General features: G+C 37.0%; 1 protein-coding gene across 3 annotated transcripts in view; it reads left to right on the top strand.

Annotated features, from left to right (window-relative positions):
- LOC118730400 (SAP domain containing ribonucleoprotein) overlaps positions 1 to 18,873 on the top strand; it is a 57,993-nt gene that overhangs the window by 2,434 nt on the left and 36,686 nt on the right. For all 3 annotated transcript variants that reach the window (XM_036458355.2, XM_036458354.2, XM_045588060.1), the window contains exons 2-4: positions 8,539 to 8,638; positions 11,032 to 11,078; positions 11,290 to 11,357. In XM_036458355.2, the coding sequence (XP_036314248.1) occupies positions 8,539 to 8,638; positions 11,032 to 11,078; positions 11,290 to 11,357 (215 nt within the window). The remainder of the gene's footprint in view (positions 1 to 8,538; positions 8,639 to 11,031; positions 11,079 to 11,289; positions 11,358 to 18,873) is intronic.

Below are 18,873 nucleotides of genomic sequence, written 5' to 3'. Positions count from 1 at the left end.
AAGTGGTAGTGAAAAGGACCTTTCAAGTTGTTCATGGCATTTGGTTTTTGTCATGTAGGCAGAAAGTGGGGAGTCTTTGGAAATTTTTAAAGAAGGAGCTGATGTGATCCATGTGTGTTCTTATGGCAGTGTGGAGGATGAGATCTGAGAAATTTCACCCCTACTAAAACCTTTTACCTTTATACCTGCCAATTTATCCAGCTTAGTTTCTCACTCTCCAACCACAGGGGCTTTATTTTATTTCATTCCTTAGAATGAACGTGCTCATATAGTGCTAACTCTTAACAATAGCATTTACTATGTGGCAAGTACTGGTCAAAGTTGTTTACATACATTAACTGATTTAATTTTCACAATAGCCCTGGAAAGGAAATGCCTGTTATCCCCATTTAAAAAAAAAAAAAATGTTGTTATTGATTTGAGAGCGAGAGAAAGAGTGAGGAAAAGAGAGAGAGAAACATCCACGGGCTGCCTCCTGCAGCCTCCTCACTGGGGATCGATCTTAAAACTCTGACATGTGCCCTGACCAGGAATTGAACCAGCAACCTCTCTGAGAGGGTGTGTGGGACAATGCTTAATCAACTGAGCCACACCTGCCAGGGCTATCCCCATTTTAAAATCAGGAAAACATGGAAGCTCAGAGAAATTAACTGAATAACTTGTCCTAGGTTCCACAGCTAATGATTGGCGGGATCAAATCTAGGCAGTCTATCCAAAATTTATGTTCTTAATCGCTGCTCACTACTGCCTCTCCTTACCTCAGAACCCAGAATCTTTACACATGCTTTTCGCTGTAGTGCTGCTGCCACACCCTGTTCCCCTCATCTTCATCTAATTAACTACTAGTTTCCCTTCAGTAGTCAAACATCATTTACCCAAGGTACCCTTAGGTGTAGGATAGGTTCTCTCCCCACACATTGACAGACTACTTTTTAAATGCCTTCATAGGACTCTATATTTTTCTAAAAATTAATCAGTTAAGTATTATGTATGTGATCATTGATTGCCTTGTTTCCTTACTAGGTTGTAAGCTTCATGTGGACAAAAACCATCCGTTTTGCTTATGATTATTTCCCTGTACCTAAACTAATGGTTTACATGCAGGGGGTACTCAGTAACTATTTGTTAAGTGAATAAATTTAATAAGACCAAAATAAGGTAATGGCTAATTGGAGGGGAATAAATTTAAAAGAAATTTGGGATATAAAATTGTAAGTATAGATCAGTTAGATGTGAGAGGAATGAAAGATGACTCCAAGATTTGAGTAGTGATACCTCAGTCTAGTTTGATAAGAGAAGAAGCCTGTTTTGTGCAATAGAGAAGATAAGTTCAGTTTTGGGCTTAAGTATCTTTGAGACATGCACTTGGAGATGTTTGGTAATCATAACAAAACAAAATAAAGAAGTAAAAATAACATGCTCTGGCTGATGCTTCTACCCTGTTTCCCCGAAAATAAGACAGTGTCTTATATTAATTTTTTCTCCCAAAGTTGCGCTAGGTCTTATTTTCAGGGGATGACTTACCTTTCCATGCGCTAGGTCTTATTTTCGGAGGATGTCTTATTTTTGGGGTCAGCCTTCACACCAAGGGGTCAAAGTTTCAATTCCGGGTCAAGGGCATGTATCTGGGTTTTGGGTTTTCTCCCCACTCCCACTCAGGTTCGTGTGTGATAGGCAACCAGTCAATGTGTCTCTCTCACATTGATGTTCTCTTTCCCCTTTCTTCCTTCCACGCTGAAAAGCAATGGAAAAAATATCTTTGTGTGAGGATTAACAACAAAAAAAACAAAAACAAAAAGGTGGGGGGAGAGAGATGCCTGGTAATCAGTTGGAAATGTAGTCTCCTGCTCAAGAGTTGAAAGCTGATAAAGGTTTGTGACTTTCAAAAAAAATATTTATGGGGTGCCTACCATATGCAAGCTAACAGGTGCTGTTGATATATTATAGTAATGAACAAAATAGACAAAATTCTTCCTGTTGTGGAGCTTATGTTTTGCTGGGGAAGGCACAATAAAATAAAATGTATATTATCAAATAGTGGTAAAGTATAGTGAAAAATAGGAAAGAAGGACAGGAAGTACAGTGGGAAGAAGGGTATTGTAATTTATAATTGGGTGACAGGGGTGGGCCTCATTTGGAATAGGATGTTTAAGCAGAGACTTGAAGGAGTGAGCCTTATGCATAGTGTAAGAGGACTTTATAGGTGATTGTTAGGATCTGGCTTATACTCTTAGAGTTAGGAAACCAATAGAAGATTTTTGAGTAGAGGAATAACTTGTTCTCACTTAAATTTTCAAAAAATCACTGACTACCTTGTTAAGAATAAACTAGAATAAGGTGCAGGGACCTAGAGTTTTTACAATAATTTGTATTTTAAAAGGCCAGAAGGGATTATACCCTAAATATATTTTGAAGGTAGAGCTTTGCCAGTGATTTGATTCTGGGAAGTGAGAAAACCTTTGATACAAGTGGAATGAAAAGCCCAAGAAGGAATCTTAGTGAATATTGGTATTTACAGGTTGAATGGAAGAAGAACTAGCAAGGAGGCTGGTGAGAGGTAGAAGGAAAATGGAGAGTGATAGATGTGAGCAATGTCAGCATCTTGGTAGTTAAGATTGGGCTAAAATCAGAGATCTGAACTGGCATATTGGCTCCACTGTTTTATAGCTACATGAAATCTCTTTAAGCCTCATTTTCTTTATAAAATGGGATCATAATACCAACTACTTATGTTTGTTGTAAGGATTAAATGATAATATAATATTCAAAGTTTAGCTTTGTCTGACATATATTAGTACTTAAAAATAAATACGAATTCCTATTGTCTGAAATGTTATAAATGATATGAAATGCCTCTACCTTCAAAGAGTTTACAAACCATATAAAGAGATAACAGATGAAAAATATTTGAATCAAAATTCTAGATTAATACAGAAGAAATCACAGGGCACTAAACGATTAATGTTAAACGTATTATGTGTGCTATTGATTGGTCTTTTCTCTGGAGGTTGATAGAATGGAAAATGCCTTATTGATACTGAAAAATATATAAATAAATGTTTGAATAGGTCATTATGTACAACTTCACAATTCTAAAGGTACAAAAAGGTTTATGATAAAGTGTTTCCTTCCTACCCTTGTCCTCAACAAGCTTCTTCTTGGTATTAATTTATCTGTTTCTTGTCAGGCATTTTGTGTATATATATCACATTGAATGGGGTGTGTGTGTATGCACATTATTTTTTTTACATTAACATTAAGTTAGTATCCTGTTTAAAGTGTTTTATAACTTGGTTTTAAAAAGTAGTCTTATTGAGATACAATTCACATACCATACAATTCACTCAATATACCTTTTTAAAATGTTTTAAAGTCAATTGCATATAAAAATGGGTAAGATTTGATATTATGAGTTATGTCCTAGTGTGTGAGCAGAACCCATTATATAATAACTAAAATAATACAATATGTAAAAATGATATGTAACATTTGACCGAAGAGGGGACATGGAGGTGCTGAGAAGACTGCTGCATGAGCCAGAGACCTTGGAGTTAGGAACTGGGAGCTATTTGGGGGTGTTGTTGGGGGATGAGATTCAGTGATTAAGGCAGTAGTAAGATCAATGGTCAGCAGATACTATCCATGTATACAACTGTACCAATCTGTCAGCTCCAAGTCTAGTTCAGCATCTTATGCAAAAACCTCTCTAACTATACATTTCCCTCTCATCTGGAAATTTTTGTAAACATTTGCCTCGGCACAATTTTGGGAAGGAAGAAAAAGGGGGAAACAATTTTACTAGAAAGTTGAACTTTGAATTGCCTGAATATTTACCAAAATTGGGGGTGGGGAGGAATTGAGGCTTCTGGGGAAGATTAAGAGTTACAGGAAATAAAGAAGTTGTATTGCATTGTAGACAACCAAGCAACATTGTCTAAACACACACACACACACACACACATATTTAAAGGTGATCTCTTAGTGTTGGAGTTAAAAGACTTAACTTTCCTCTTTTCATAATTTTCAAGCTGTTCTACTGTGAACATAATCTGTATATCTATATATCTGTATATCTATATATTTATATATCTATATAAAATATATATGTGCCATATATATATATATAAATAAATAAAAGCCTAAGTGACCAAATGACTGAATGCCTGGTCGCTATGACATGCCCCAACCACCAAGGGGCAGACACTCAATGCAGGAGCTGCCCCTGGTGGTCAGTGTGCTCCCACAGCCAACCTCCCATGGCCTCTCCTTGACCAGCCCCCCAACCCCAACCTCCCGCAGCTCCTCCTCACCCCTGCCAGCAAGCCAACCTCCCGCAGCCCCTCCATCCATCCCCTGACACTCCCCTACCCCCACCAGCCAACCTCCTATGGCCCTTCCTCCCACTGGCTGGTCCCCTTAATAGGCCTTGATCCCTGGCCAGGCTGAGGGACCCCACTTGTGCACGAATTCATGCACTGGGTCTCTTAATATTTATACAACAAAACAAAAAACTTTAAAAAGTGTAACCAAAATCAGAAGACTTGTTCTTCAGGAAGCTGAAAGAAAATCAAAGTACCAAGGCAGGACAGATCAAGATTCTTAAGAAATGGACCTTAGAGATCACTTAGAGTTTAGATTCTAGATTAATTCTATTCAAGTATGGTCCATAGGCCAGTGCTTGTCCATGAAATGTTTGTTACTGGTTAGTGACAAATTGAATAAGCTTTTAGAAACTTTTATAGCAATTTGACATCACTATTACTACATTGAAGCATATGATTGTTTTTATAGTAATTGGTTTAAATTGTTTTTATAGTATCAGTCTATGACCTGGTTGGAATATTATAAAAAATTGGCATATCTGCCGAAACCGATTTGGCTCAGGGGATAGAGCGTCAGCCTGTGGACTGAAAGGTCCCAGGTTCGATTCCAGTCAAGGGCATGTACCTTGGTTGCGGGCACATCCCCAGTAGGGGGTGTGCAAGAGGCAGCTGATCTATGATTCTCTCTCATCGATGTTTCTAACTCTCTATCCCTCTCTCTTCCTCTCTGTAAAAAATTAAAATAAAAATAAAAATTGGCATACCTATCAATCTACCTATTTAAAAATATCTGTGAAATTCAGAAATCTAAGAAACAATGATTTAGTCTAATTCTGTCTAAACCTCCGCCTAGTAGTGCTTACAGGATGCCAAACCCTATTCCGAATGCTTTAGAAATACTCACTGGTTTAATCTTCAAAAAACCTTTTGGTATAGATACTGTTGCATTTTCCTCATTTCATGAGAAACTGAGGTACAGAGAGGTTAAGTTATGCGCCTAAATTTACATAGCTGTTAGTGGTAAAGCTAGAGTTTGAATCCAGGTTGTCTGGCTTCAGAGGCCATTAAGACTATGCAGCCATTACACAGTTTATTACCTAACATTTCTCAATAGAGTGCTGTTGGCTTGTTGAGTAGGACACGTCTCCACAGTCAGGGTGGGGCAAAAGTAGTTTTATATAGTTCATATGGAGAATAACACATTGCCTGGCCAGCATGGCACAGTGGTAGAGCGTCTGACCTATGAAGCAGGAGGTCATTGTTCGATTTCCAGTCAGGGCACATGGCCTGGGTTGCAGGCTTTATCCCCAGTGTGGGGCATGCAGTGGGTAGCCAATCAATGATTCTCTGTCATCTTTGATGTTTCCATTACTCTGTCCCTCTCTTCCTCTCTGAAATCAATTAACATTTAAAAAAAAAAAGTAATATATTAATAAATAATAATATAAGAATCTGGACAATGTGGATGAAATAGACAAATTCCTAGAAAAATACAATCTCCCAAAACTGAATCAGGAAGAATCAGAAAACCTGAATAGGCCAATAACAACTGATGAAATAGAAGCACTAATAAAGAAAAAACTCCCAGCAAACAAAAGCCCAGGTCCAGATGGCTTCACAGGGGAGTTTTTCCAAACATTCAAAGAAGAACTAACACTATACTCCTCAAACTATTTCAGAAAATTCAAGAGGAAGGAACACTTCCAAACTCTTTTTATGAGGCCAGCATTATCCTAATTCCAAAACCATATAAAGACACTACAAAGAAAGAGAATTAAGGCCAATATCCCTGATGAACATATATGCTAAAATCTTCAACAAAATATTAGCAAATTGCATCCAGCAATATATTAAAAAGTTTATACATCATGATTAAGTGGGATTTATTCTAGGGATGCAAGACTGGTACAATATTCACAAATCAATAAACATGATAGATCACATAAACATATTGAAAGACAAAAATCACATGATCATATCAATAGACACAGAGAAAGCATTTGACAAAATCCAACACCCATCAATATATATAAAAGGCTAATATGCAAAGTGTCCCTTCAGGAGTTTGCATGGATTTTGTGCACCAGGCCTCTAGTTTTTTATAAAACCTCTCAGCAAAATGGGAATAGAGGGAGCATATCAAACATGATAAAGGCCATATATGACATACCTACAGCCAACACCATACTCAATGAGCAAAAACTAAAACCATTTCTGCTAAGAACATGAACAAGATAGGGATGCCCACTTTCACCACTCCTATTCAACTAGTACTGGAAGTGCTAGCCAAAGTGATCAGACAAGAAAAAAAAAAAAGGGATCCAAATTGCAAAAGAAGTAAAACTGCCCTATGGTATTAGAAGATGACATGATATTGTACGTATAGAAAGCCCCAAAGACTCCATCAAAAAACTACTAGACTTAATAAATGAATCCAGCAGTGTAGTATGATAGGAAATTAACACCCAAAAATCGATGACTTTTTTTATACACCAATAATGAACTCACAGAAAGAAACTAAAAAAAAAAATCAATTTACCATTGCAACAAAAAAATTAAGATACTAAGGAGGTAAAAGACTTACACTCGGAAAACTACAGGATGTTGAAAAAAGAACTAGAGGAAGACAAACAAATGGAAGAAAATACTATGTTCATGGATTGGTGGAATCAACAACATTAAAATGTCCATACTACCCAAAGCAATCTATAGATTCAACACAGTCCCCATTAAGATACCAACAGAATATTTTGCAGACCTAGAAAGAACACCAAAAATTCATCTGGAATAAAAAAAAAAAAAAAAAAAAAAGACCCCCAAATAGCCACAGCAATCCTGAGAAAGAAGAACAAAGTAGGTGGGATCTCAATACCAGATTTCAAGCTGTATTACAAAGCCACTTGTCAAAACAGCCTGGTACTGGCACAAGAACAGACATATAGACCAATGGAATAGAATAGAGAACCCAGATATTGACCCAAACCACTATGCTCAATTAGTATTTGACAAAGGAGGCATGAACGTACAATGGAGTCAAGACAGTCTCTTCAATAAATGATTGGGACTATTGGACAGATACATGGAGAAAAATTAAACTAGATCACCAACTTACACCATACACAAAAATAAACTCAAAATGGATCAAGGACTTAAACATAACACAGGAAACCATAAAAATACTAGGGGAATCCACAGGCAGAGAAATCTCAGATATATGCCGAAGCAATTTCTAAAACCAATACCACTCTAGGGAAATGGAAGCTAAAGAGAAAATAAAGGGACTACATAAAAATAAAAAACTTCACAGCAAAAGAAACAACAAAACAACAAGGAAGCGTATGGTATGGGAGAACATATTTGCAAATGCCTCCTTTGTCAAATATTAATTGAGCGTAATGGCTTGAATCAATCAATCTTTTAATTGATTCATTGTTGATATTAGCTGGCTAACACATTAACCTAATTCTGCAAGTGGTCAGACTGGAACACCTGTTTATGGTAGATTTCAGTAAAGAGTCTGGGATAACAGAAGAATCTCCTTTTGTAGATAACTAGATTTTATACTTAAAGATTAAGTATTTTCATTAACTAGCTGGTACAGTCATTTTTTGGGGAAACTATACCCTTTTCTCAGAAATGCTAAAGATTTGTAATAATAAATAGTTGCATGAATATATAATAATTTTATTAAAGTAGGGTATTTATTTTTACTATATGTTAGAAAAGTCCTCTTGTGGATCTAGAGGCTTGGTGGTATTAAGAACAATTGTTTGGGATTGAACTTTCTTTTCTTTTTCTTTTTTTGTGAGAATTGCAGTTGATCCTTAACAATATGGGTTTAAACTGTTCAGGTCCACTTATATTTTGAGTTTTTTGTTTTATTTCAATAAATATATATAGTATGGTAAATGTAGTTTCTTTATGATTTCTTAACATTTTCTTTTCTCTAGCTTACTGTATGGTAAGATTATAGTATATAATAATATACCAAAAATTTGCTAATCAGCTGTTTCTATGTTATTGGTAAGGCTTCCAATCAACAGTAGACTATTAGTAGTTATGCTTTTGAGGAATTCATGTTATATTTAGATACTTTATTGCATGGGTGTCAGGGCCTTTAATATAATAACTCCGTGTTGTTCAAGGATCAACTGTAATTTTTTGGGGGGGCCAGGTTCATTCTGTAAACTAAGGAAAAGTTTTATTTTTTTCTCAGCTTGCTGAACTAAAGCAGGAATGTCTTGCTCGTGGTTTGGAGACCAAGGGAATAAAACAAGATCTCATCAACAGGCTCCAGGCCTATCTTGAAGAGCATGGTGAGTACTTTGTGGAGGCAAAAAGTGGTGTGATTGAGGATATTAGTTTTTAGGCTCTGCCATATGGAAGATTTCTTCTCTTCCTTTAGGTTGCTGGTAATATAAGCTGTTAATTAACTATTGATATATCAAGAAAACTCTTCGTTATCTAGAACAGTGGTTATAATGCAAAAACACCCACTTCCTCCCATTTTAAAAATACATTGTAATTTTATTTCAGCAAATTATTTAAAAGGAAGTATCGTAAAACAATACCATTAACCTGAGGATTAGAATATTTGAATTCTCAGTGGATAGAGCGTCGGCCTGCGGACTGAAAGGTCCCGGGTTCGATTCCGGTCAAGGGCATGTACATTGGTTGTGGGCACATCCCCAGTGGGGAGTGTGCAGGAGGCAGCTGATTGATGTTTCTCTCTCATCGATGTTTCTAACTCTCTCTCTCTCTTCCTCTCTGGGGGGGAAAAAAATCAATAAAATATATTTTTTTTAAAAAAGAATATTTGAATTCTAATTCCTTTTCTACCAGAAATTTACTAGGTAACTTTGGATAGTCACTGCTTATTTCAGAGAAGAAGGGAGAGGGAGAGAAAGATGGAAACATCAACAGTCAGAGAGAATCTTTGATTTGCTGCCCTCTTGCATGCCCCACACATGATCGAACCATAACCTCCTGGTCGATGCCCACCCCCTAAGCTATGCTGGCCAGGCAGTACTGTGTTGTTTTAAAGATGTATTTGTTTGGCTTATGACTGTGTTTTCATCTAGTCTATTAATTCCAATTCCTATATAGTGGTGTATGATGTATAGAACCCACCACATTTTAAAATATATATATATATTTTACTGATTTTTCACAGAGAGGAAGAGAGAGGGATAGAGAATTAGAAACATCAATGAGAGAGAAACATCGATCAGCTGCCTCTTGCACACCTCCTACTGGGGATGTGCCCGCAGCCAAAGTACATGCCCTTGAACGGACTCGAATCCGGGACCTTTCAGTCCGCAGGCTATCCACTGAGCCAAACCAGTTTCTGCCGAACCCACCACATTTTAATTCACCCAGTGATAGGCACCTCTATTGCCTCCTGAACTACTTCTTTCATGTTCCTTCACATTCCTATGTAAGAGTCTTTCTGGGTTATATACCTAGGAATGGGTTGCTAATTAATATCTATTTATGATGTATACTTAATATGACCTAAGCACTGCCAAATTACTTTAGAGAATTGCTCTATAAATCTATAGGGTACATGATGGTTCTTGTATCATTTTCACAGACCTAAACTTGGCACTGTCTTATCAAGTAGCCTAATTTTTGCTAATCTCTTAGTTGTTTTGGTTTACATTTCTCTAATTATTAAAGAGTTTACACATTTCTGTGTTCATGGTTCTTTAAATTTCTCGTTTGTTTATTATTCTTTTAGGGTTTGTACCATTCACCAGTTAGTTTGCAAGCCATTTGTTTTATATTCTAGTAACTATTCCCTTGTTGGTTGTAGACTAATATCTTTGTTATTTGTTTCCTTTTCTATGTTTTTCCTTAGTTATGTGTTTTTCCTTAGTTTTGAAAAAATCTGAAATTTTTTCATATTACATTTTTTTTTTTTTTTTAATGATTTAAGGGAAGGAGTGAGGGAGTGGGGGGGAGAAACATTGATGTGAGAGAGATACATTGGTTGGTTGCCTCCCATGTTCCCTGACAGGGAATCAAACAAGTTACTTTTCTGTACACAGGGTTATGCTTCAGCCAACTGAGCCACACTAGTCAGGGCTTTCTCATACTATTTTTGCTTTTGTTGTGTGTGTGTGTGTGTGTGTGTGTGTGTGTGTGTGTGTGTTTGTGTGTGTTTAATATGTATATGCATTTGTGTTGACTTCAGAGAAGAAGAGAGAGAGAAACATCGATGAGAGAGAATCATCTATTGGTTGCCTTCTACATGCCTCCACTGGGGATCAAACCTGTCACTCAGCATGTGCCCTGATCTGGAATCAAAGTGAGACCACCTGGTTCCTAGTCAATGCTCAACCACTGAGCAACACCATCAGGCTTGCTGTGCTATTGCTGCTGCTGCTTCTATTTCTTCTTTTTTAATTTTAGAAATGATTCCCTACCACTAAATCTTAAAGGCATCCTCCCATATTATTTAATATTAATATTTAAATTTTACCTCATCACATTTAGTTCTTCAGTTCAGCTGGACTTCAACTTTGTATTAATGTTAGATGGAGAAAACAGTTTTATCTTCTTTATGGAGCAATTTTATCAGCATTCATTCTGCCCTCATTATTGAATTGTATTTTGGGAAAGCAAAATGATTATAATTTTAGCCTGAGTGAAGTGATCAATACGGTTTTGTAGCATGGCTTGACCTGAATATTTTAATATTCTTTAGCTGAAGAGGAGGCAAATGAAGAAGACGTACTAGGAGATGAAACAGAGGTGAGTTGGAGAGAATAAGGTTAGTCACTGACCTGACAATGTGTTGCATTGTTTAACATCAGTCATTAGAGAGCTTAAATACTAACTTGCTAAGGGAGTGTAGTGGGCAAATGAAGATTCTGAAAGACTGGTTCATTTTAGCGTTTTCATATTCTTCTGATAGGTTTTTACTCTTGATTTATATTAAATATCCTGTTTCGTTTGGTTTTAGGAAGAAGAACCAAAGACCATAGAACTGCCTGTTAAAGAGGAAGAACCCCCTGAAAAAACTGTTGATGTGTAACTATCTCTTTTTGTAATTTGAGTACAGAGCAGACAATCTGGATTTGGGGGTGGGATATTAGTGTTTCATTTTGTTTTAACTTTTATGTGTTTTTGTTGGCTTTTTCATTTCTCAGTAGATCATACATTTTCATTAGAGTCTATTTCTTTTTTTTCCTTTTTTTAATATATTTTATTGATTTTTCACAGAGAGGAAGAGAGAGGGATAGTTAGAAACATCAATGAGAGAGAGTCATCGATCAGCTGCCTCTTGCACACCCCCTACTGGGGATGTGCCCGCAACCAAGGTACATGCCCTTGACCGGAATCGAACCCGAGACCCTTCAGTCCCCAAGCCGACGCTCTATCCACTGAGCCAAACCGGTTTCGGCTCATTAGAGACTATTTCATTTAAGTATATGGTCATAGTAGTTTGTCTCTGCTTTATATAATAGGTAATTAGGACCAGGAAACTTTAAGCTCGAAGTTTAGGTCTTCTAGCCTTTGTTGTATCACCATAATAGATAGTTCTTTTTCTGTATAGCGAATTATACAAATTCTCTGCATATAAGGACTTTTGTAAAGAAGAAGAGTGCTGAGCAGAGATTTTGCCTCTCAAGTACACTATTCTCTCTACCAGTTTGATTTATAGTAGAGGAAGGGAGGACAAAATACTAGAGTGGAAAGTAGATCTTGATTTGTTTAAACTATCCCACTATGTTATCATAAACATTTTTTATTTGGGGTTCTTTCTACAAATGTCTGGCCATTTAAAAAAATATATATTTTATTGATTTTTTTACAGAGAGGAAGGGAGAGGGATAGAAAGCTAGAAACATCGATGATGAGAGAAGCATTGACCCAGCTGCCTCCTGCACAACCCCCACTGGGGATGTGCCCGTAACCAATGTAAATGTCTTCAACTGGAATCAAACCGGGACCTTTCAGTCCGCAGACTGACGCTCTATCCACTGAGCCAAACCGGTTTCGGTGATGTCTGGCTTTCTTATTCTCTAGCACATTAAGAACAGTTGAGTCCTTTTTTCTTTTTTTTTCTTTTTTTTAATATATTTTATTGATTTTTTACAGAGAGGAAGGGAGAGAGATAGAGAGCTAGAAACGTCAATGAGAGAGAAACATCGACCAGCTGCCTCTTGCACACCCCCCAACAGGGATGTGCCCGCAACCAATGTACATGCCCTTGACCGGAATCGAACCTGGGACCTTTCAGTCTGCAGACCGACGCTCTACCACTGAGCCAAACCGGTTTCGGCCAGTTGAGTCCTTTTTAACATTTTTGTTCCTCATAACTGTGTTGGTAATGCATTTAACTATAAAATGCAATGAATAGACTAATTAAAAGTCAAACAGTACATACACTCAAGCACCCCTTGTTATCACCCCCATCTGATTTCCTAGAGGTTTTCAATATATTCTTTTGTATTTAATTGAAATATATCTCTGAAATCATGTAATATATTACATGGTATATGTATATACAGATATATATGGTTACACACAGTGTATATTGTTGGTTTCTTGATTTTTTTTTCACACCTGGAGATTTTTTTTTTTTTTGGAACAGTTATCTCCAGTGATGTTTCTCTCTCTCTCTCTCTCTTTTTTTTCCCCTAATATATTTTATTGATTTTTTACAGAGAGGAAGGGAGAGATATAGAGAGCTAGAAACGTCGATGAGAGAGAAACATCGACCAGCTGCCTCTTGCACACCCCCTACCGGGGATGTGCCCGCAACCAATGTACATGCCCTTGATCGGAATCCAACCTGGGACCTTTCAGTCCGCAGACCACTGAGCCAAACCGGTTTCGGCTCTCTCTCTTTTTTTTAATCTTTATTGTTGAAAGTATTACATATGTCCTTTTTTCCCCCCTCATTGACCCCTTATAGCTCACCCCACCCATAGGTTATGCATATATGCATATAAGGTCTTTGGTCGATTACCTCCCACCCACACACCCTTCTGCACCTTCCCTCTGAGATTCTGCACTCTGTTCCGTGCTTCCATGTTTCTGGATCCACGCTGTTCATCAGTTTATTTTGTTCATTAGATTCCACATATGAGTGACATCATGTGATACTTGTCTTTCTCTGACTGACATTTCACTTAGCAAGTGTATGTACTGTTTGACCCTTCAGGGCCCTCCAGGCTGTCTCAAAGGGTAAGAGATTTTTTTACTGCTGCATAGTATTCCATGGTATTAATGTACCATAGCTTTTTTATCCACTCATCTACTGATGGGCACTTGGGTGTTTCCAGATCTTAGCTATTATAAATTGTGCTGCTATGACCATAGGGGTACATACATTTTTTCTGATTGGTGTTTCAGGTTTCTTAAGATATATTCCTAGAAGTGGGATCACTGGATCAAATGGGAGTTGCATATTTAATTTTTTGAGCAAACTCCATACTGTTTTCCATAATGGCTGCACCAGTCTGCATTCCCACCAGCATTGTACTAGGGCTCTTTTTTTTCCTCCACATCCTTACTACCGTAGCACTTGTCATTTGTTGATGGTAGCCATTCTGACAGGTGTAAGGTGATACCTCATTGTCATTTTAATTTGCATCTTTCTGATGATTAGTGACTGAGCATTTTTTATATGTCTCTTGGCCTTCTGTAGCTCCTCTTTCAAAAAGTGTCTATTTACGTCCTTTGTCCATTTTTTAATTGGATTGTTTGTCTTCCTTTTGTTAAATTGTATGAGTTCCTTATATATTTTGGATATTAACTCTTTATCAGATGTATCATTGCCAAATATGTTCTCCCATACAGTGGTCTCCCTTCTCATTTTGTTGATGTTTTCTTTTGCTGTGCAGACGTTTTTCATTTTTACATAGTCCCATTTGTTTATTTTCTCCTTAGTTTCCTTTGCCCTAGAACAGTGGTCGGCAAACTCATTAATTAACAGAGCCAAATATCAACAGTACAATGATTGAAATTTCTTTTGAGAGCCAAAGTTTTTAAACTTAAACTTCTTCTAATGCCACTTTTTCAAAATAGACTCACCAAGGCCATGGTATTTTGTGGAAGAGCCACACTCAAGGGGCCAAAGAGTCACATATGCCTCGCAAGGCACAGTTTGCTGACCACTGCCCTACAAGATAAATCCGTAAACATATTGCTACAAGAGATGTCTGAGATTTTGCTGCCTATGGTTTCTTCTATGATTTTTTTATGGTTTCCTGACTTAAATTTAGGTCTTTTATCCATTTAAGTTTATTCTTGTATATGGTGTAAGTTGGTGGTCTAGTTTCATATTTTTGCAGGTATCTGTCCAATTTTCCCAACACCTTTTATTGAAGAGACTCTCTTGACTTCATTGTATGCTCTTGTCTCCTTTGTCAAATATTAATTGAGTGTAATGGCTTGAGTCAATTTCTTGGGTCTCCATTCTGTTCCATTGATCGATATGCCTGTTCTTACGCCAGAACCAGGCTGTTTTGATCACGGTGGCTTTGTAATATAATTTGATATTTGGTATTGTGATTCCTCCAACTTTATTCTTCTTTCTCAAGATTGCTGTAGCAGTTCGGGTTCTTTTTTGGTTCCATATAAATTTTTGGAGTTACTGTTCTAGATCTGTGAAATATGCCGTTGATATTTTAATAGGGATTGCATTGAATCTGTTGATTGCTTTGGGTAGTGCAGACATTTTAATGATGTTGATTCATGAACAAGGAATATTCTTCCATTTGTTTATATCTTCTTCTATCTCATTTTTCAATGTCCTCTAGTATTCTGAGTTCATGTCTTTTACCTCCTTGGTTAAGTTTATTCCTAAGTATCTTAATTAAAAAAAATTTTTTTTATTTCTTTTTGTGTGTGTATGTGCAATGGTAAGTGGGATTGTTTTTTAATTTCTTTTTCTGAGAATTCCTTATTGGTATATAAAAAAAGCCATCTATTTTTGGGTGTTGATTTTGTAAATGTCATTTTTTTTGGTGGAGCCATTAGGTTTTCTATGTACAATATCATGTCATCTGTGAATAATTAAAGTTTTACTTACTCCTTTCCAATTTGGATGCCTTTGATTTCTTCTTGGTTGATCGCTGTGGCTAAGACTTCCAGTACTATGTTGATTAAGAGTGTTGAAAGCAGATATCCCTATCTTCTTACTGTTCTGTTTTTGTGTGTGTGTGTGTTTTTTTAATTGATTTTTTACAGAGAGGAAGGGAGAGAGGTAGAGAGCTAGAAACACCGATGAGAGAGAAACATCGACCAGCTGCCTCTTGCACACCCCCTACTGGGGACGTGCCCGCAACCAATGTACATGCCCCTGACCGGAATCGAACCAGGGACCTTTCAATCTGCAGACCGATGCTCTACCACTGAGCCAAGCCGGCTTCGGCTTCTTACTGTTCTTAGGGAAAATGGTTTTTAGTTTTTGCCATTTGAGTAAGATGTTCTATATAGGTTTGTTATATATGTCCTTGAGATATGCTCCCTCTATACTTACTTTGCTGAGAGTTTTTATCAAAAATGGGTATTGGGCCCTAGCCAGTCTGGTTCAGTGGATAGAGTGTTAGCCTGCAGACTGAAGGGTCCTAGGTTCGATTCCGGTCAAGGGCACATGCCAGGGTTGTGGGCTCAATCCCTGGTAGGGGCCATGCAGGAATCAGCCAATGAATGATTCTCTCATTCTTGATATTTCTGTCTGTCTCACCTTCTCCCTTCCTCTCTGAAATCAATAAAAAAAAATTTTTTTAATTGGTGTTAAATTTTGTCGAATACTTTTTCTTTGACTCTTGTTATGATCATGTGATTTTTGTCTTTCAATTTATGTTATGTATCATGTTTATTGATTTGTGAATATTGTACCAGCCTTGCATCCCCAGAATAAATCCCACCTGGCCATGGTGTATGATCTTTTTAATATATTGCTGGATTCAATTTGCTAATATTTTATTGAGGATTTTAGCATCTTTGTTGATTAGGGATATTGGCTGTAATTCTCTTTCTTTGTAGTGTCTTTATATGATTTTGTAATTAGAATAATGCTGGCTTCATAGAGCTTGGAAATGTTTCTTCCTCTTGAATTTTTTTTAAAATATATTTTATTGATTTTATACAGAGAGGAAGGGAGAGAGATAGAGAGCTAGAAACAGAGCTAGAAACATCAATGAGAGAGAGTCATCGATCAGCTGCCTCTTGCACACCCCCTACTGGGGATATGCTCGCAACTAAGGTACATGCCCTTGACCGGAAATCGAACCCGGGACCCTTCAGTCCCCAAGCCGACGCTCTATCCATTGAGCCAAACCAGTCCCGGCTTGAATTTTTTTGGAATAGCCGGAGGAGGGGAGATGTTACTTTGAAAGTTCGGTAAAACTTCTCTGTGAAGCCATCGGGACCTGGGCTTTTGTTTGCTGGAGTTTTTTTTATTTTTTATTAGTGCTTCTATTTCATCAGTTGTTATTGGCCTAGTCAAGTTTTCTGATTCTTCCTGATTCAGTTTTGGGAGATTGTATTTTTCTAGGAATTTTTCTATTTCATCCACATTGTCCAGCTTTTTGGCATAAAGTTATTCATTGTACTTTTCTTACAATCCTTTGTATTTTTGTGGTGTCGGTGGTTATTTCTCCACTTTTGTTTCTGGTATTATTTATTTGGGTTCTCTTTTGTTTCTTGATGGATCTTGCTAATGGCTCATCAATCGTGTTTATCCTTTCAAAGAACCAGTTCTTAGTTTCATTAATTTTTTCCCCACATTTTTTTTATTAATGTATTATATGTGTGCATATCTTATCATTGTCCCCCACCCCACCCCACTCCCATACATGCCCTCACCCCCCAGTGTTTTGCGTCCATTGGTTATGCTTATATGCATGCATACAAGTCCTTCAGTTGATCTCTTATCTTCTCCACCTCTCCCTAACCTTCCCACTGTAATTTGACAGTCGTTTGATGCTTTACTGACTCTGTATTTATCTTTTTGTTCTTCAGTTTATAATGTTCTTTATTATCCATAAATGAGTGAGATCATGTTGTATTTTTCTTTTATTGACTGGCGTATTTCACTTAGCATAATGTTCTCCAATTCCATCCAGGTTGCTGCAAATGGTAAGAATTCCTTCTTTCTTTATGGCAGCATAGTATTCCATTATGTAGATGTACCATAGTTTTCTGATCCAGTCATCTGCAGACGGGCACCTAGGCTGTTTCCAAATCTTAGCTATTGTAAATAGTGCTGCTATGAACATAGGGGTACATACATCCTTTCTGATTGGTATTTCTAGTTTCTTAGGATATATTCCCAGGAGTGGGATTACTAGGTCAAATGGGAGTTCCATTTTCAGTTTTTTTGAGGAAACTCCATAGTGTTCTCCACAGTGGCTGCACCAGTCTGAATTCCCATCAGCAGTGCATGAGTATTCCTTTTTCTTTGCATCCTCACCAGCACTTGTCATTTGTTGATTTGTTGATGATAGCCATTCGCACTGGTGTGAGATGGTACCACATTTATTTTGATAATTGATATTTTTGTGAGGTTTTGTGTGTGTGTGTGTGTGTGTGTGTGTGTTTGTTTAGTTTCTTTGTCGTTTATTTCTGCTGTAATCTTTATTATTTCCTTCCTTCTACTTACTCTGGGCCTTTCTTATTGTTTTCTTTCTAGTTCTTTTTTTTTTTTTTTTTAATATATTTGATTGATTTTTTACAGAGAGGAGGGAGAGAAATAGAGAGCTAGAAACGTCGATGATGCACACCCCCTACTGGGGATGTGCCCGCAACCAATGTACATGCCCTTGACCGGAATCGAACCCGGGACCCTTCAGTCCACAGACCGACGCTCTACCACTGAGCCAAACTGGTTTCGGCTTCTTTCTAGTTCTTTAAGTTGCAGAGTTAAATAGTTTATTATTATTGTTTCTCTCCCTCCCTTCCTCTCTCTCTATCTCTTTCTCTTTCTCTCTCTCTCTCTGTCTCTTGAGATAGGCCTGAAGTGCTATGAGCTTTCCTTTCAGACCTGCTTTTGGTCTCTACATCGGGAAATCTTTATATAATAGTGTTCTTACATAGATGTTAATTATATATTAAGTAAGGTTCTAAGTGTTATACCTATATACATTTAATCTTCACATCAGTCCTGAAATATGAATAATTATCCTAGTAAGTGGTAGCTCTCTTTTTTAAGTTTGTTGTTATGGGAAATTGCAAATAATATGTAAAAGTTACAAAATAGTATAATAGACTTAACCCATTTATTCAGATTTAGTAGTTATCACTTTAGAGCTTTATTCTTTCTAGCAACTAATAGTATTCCATTCCAGGGATAAACAGTAATTTCACTAGTCTCCTGTTGATGGACATTGAGATTATTCATAATAGCAAAAAATGCAGTGCTACATGTCCTTATGCAACTGTTTTTATATTTATGCAAGTATGTTCATAGAGAATATCCCTGGAGTTGCTATATTACAGGGAATGTGTATGTAATGTTTTATTAGATTTTTTTCAAATATTACTGCTTTTGAAAACCTTTTAGTTATCTTCCATCATAGAGACTTGAGTT

Source organism: Pipistrellus kuhlii, unplaced genomic scaffold (genome assembly GCF_014108245.1).
Source record: "Pipistrellus kuhlii isolate mPipKuh1 unplaced genomic scaffold, mPipKuh1.p scaffold_m20_p_3, whole genome shotgun sequence".
Classification (NCBI taxonomy): Eukaryota; Metazoa; Chordata; class Mammalia; order Chiroptera; family Vespertilionidae; genus Pipistrellus; species Pipistrellus kuhlii.
This window is presented reverse-complemented; position numbering and strand designations above follow the sequence as displayed.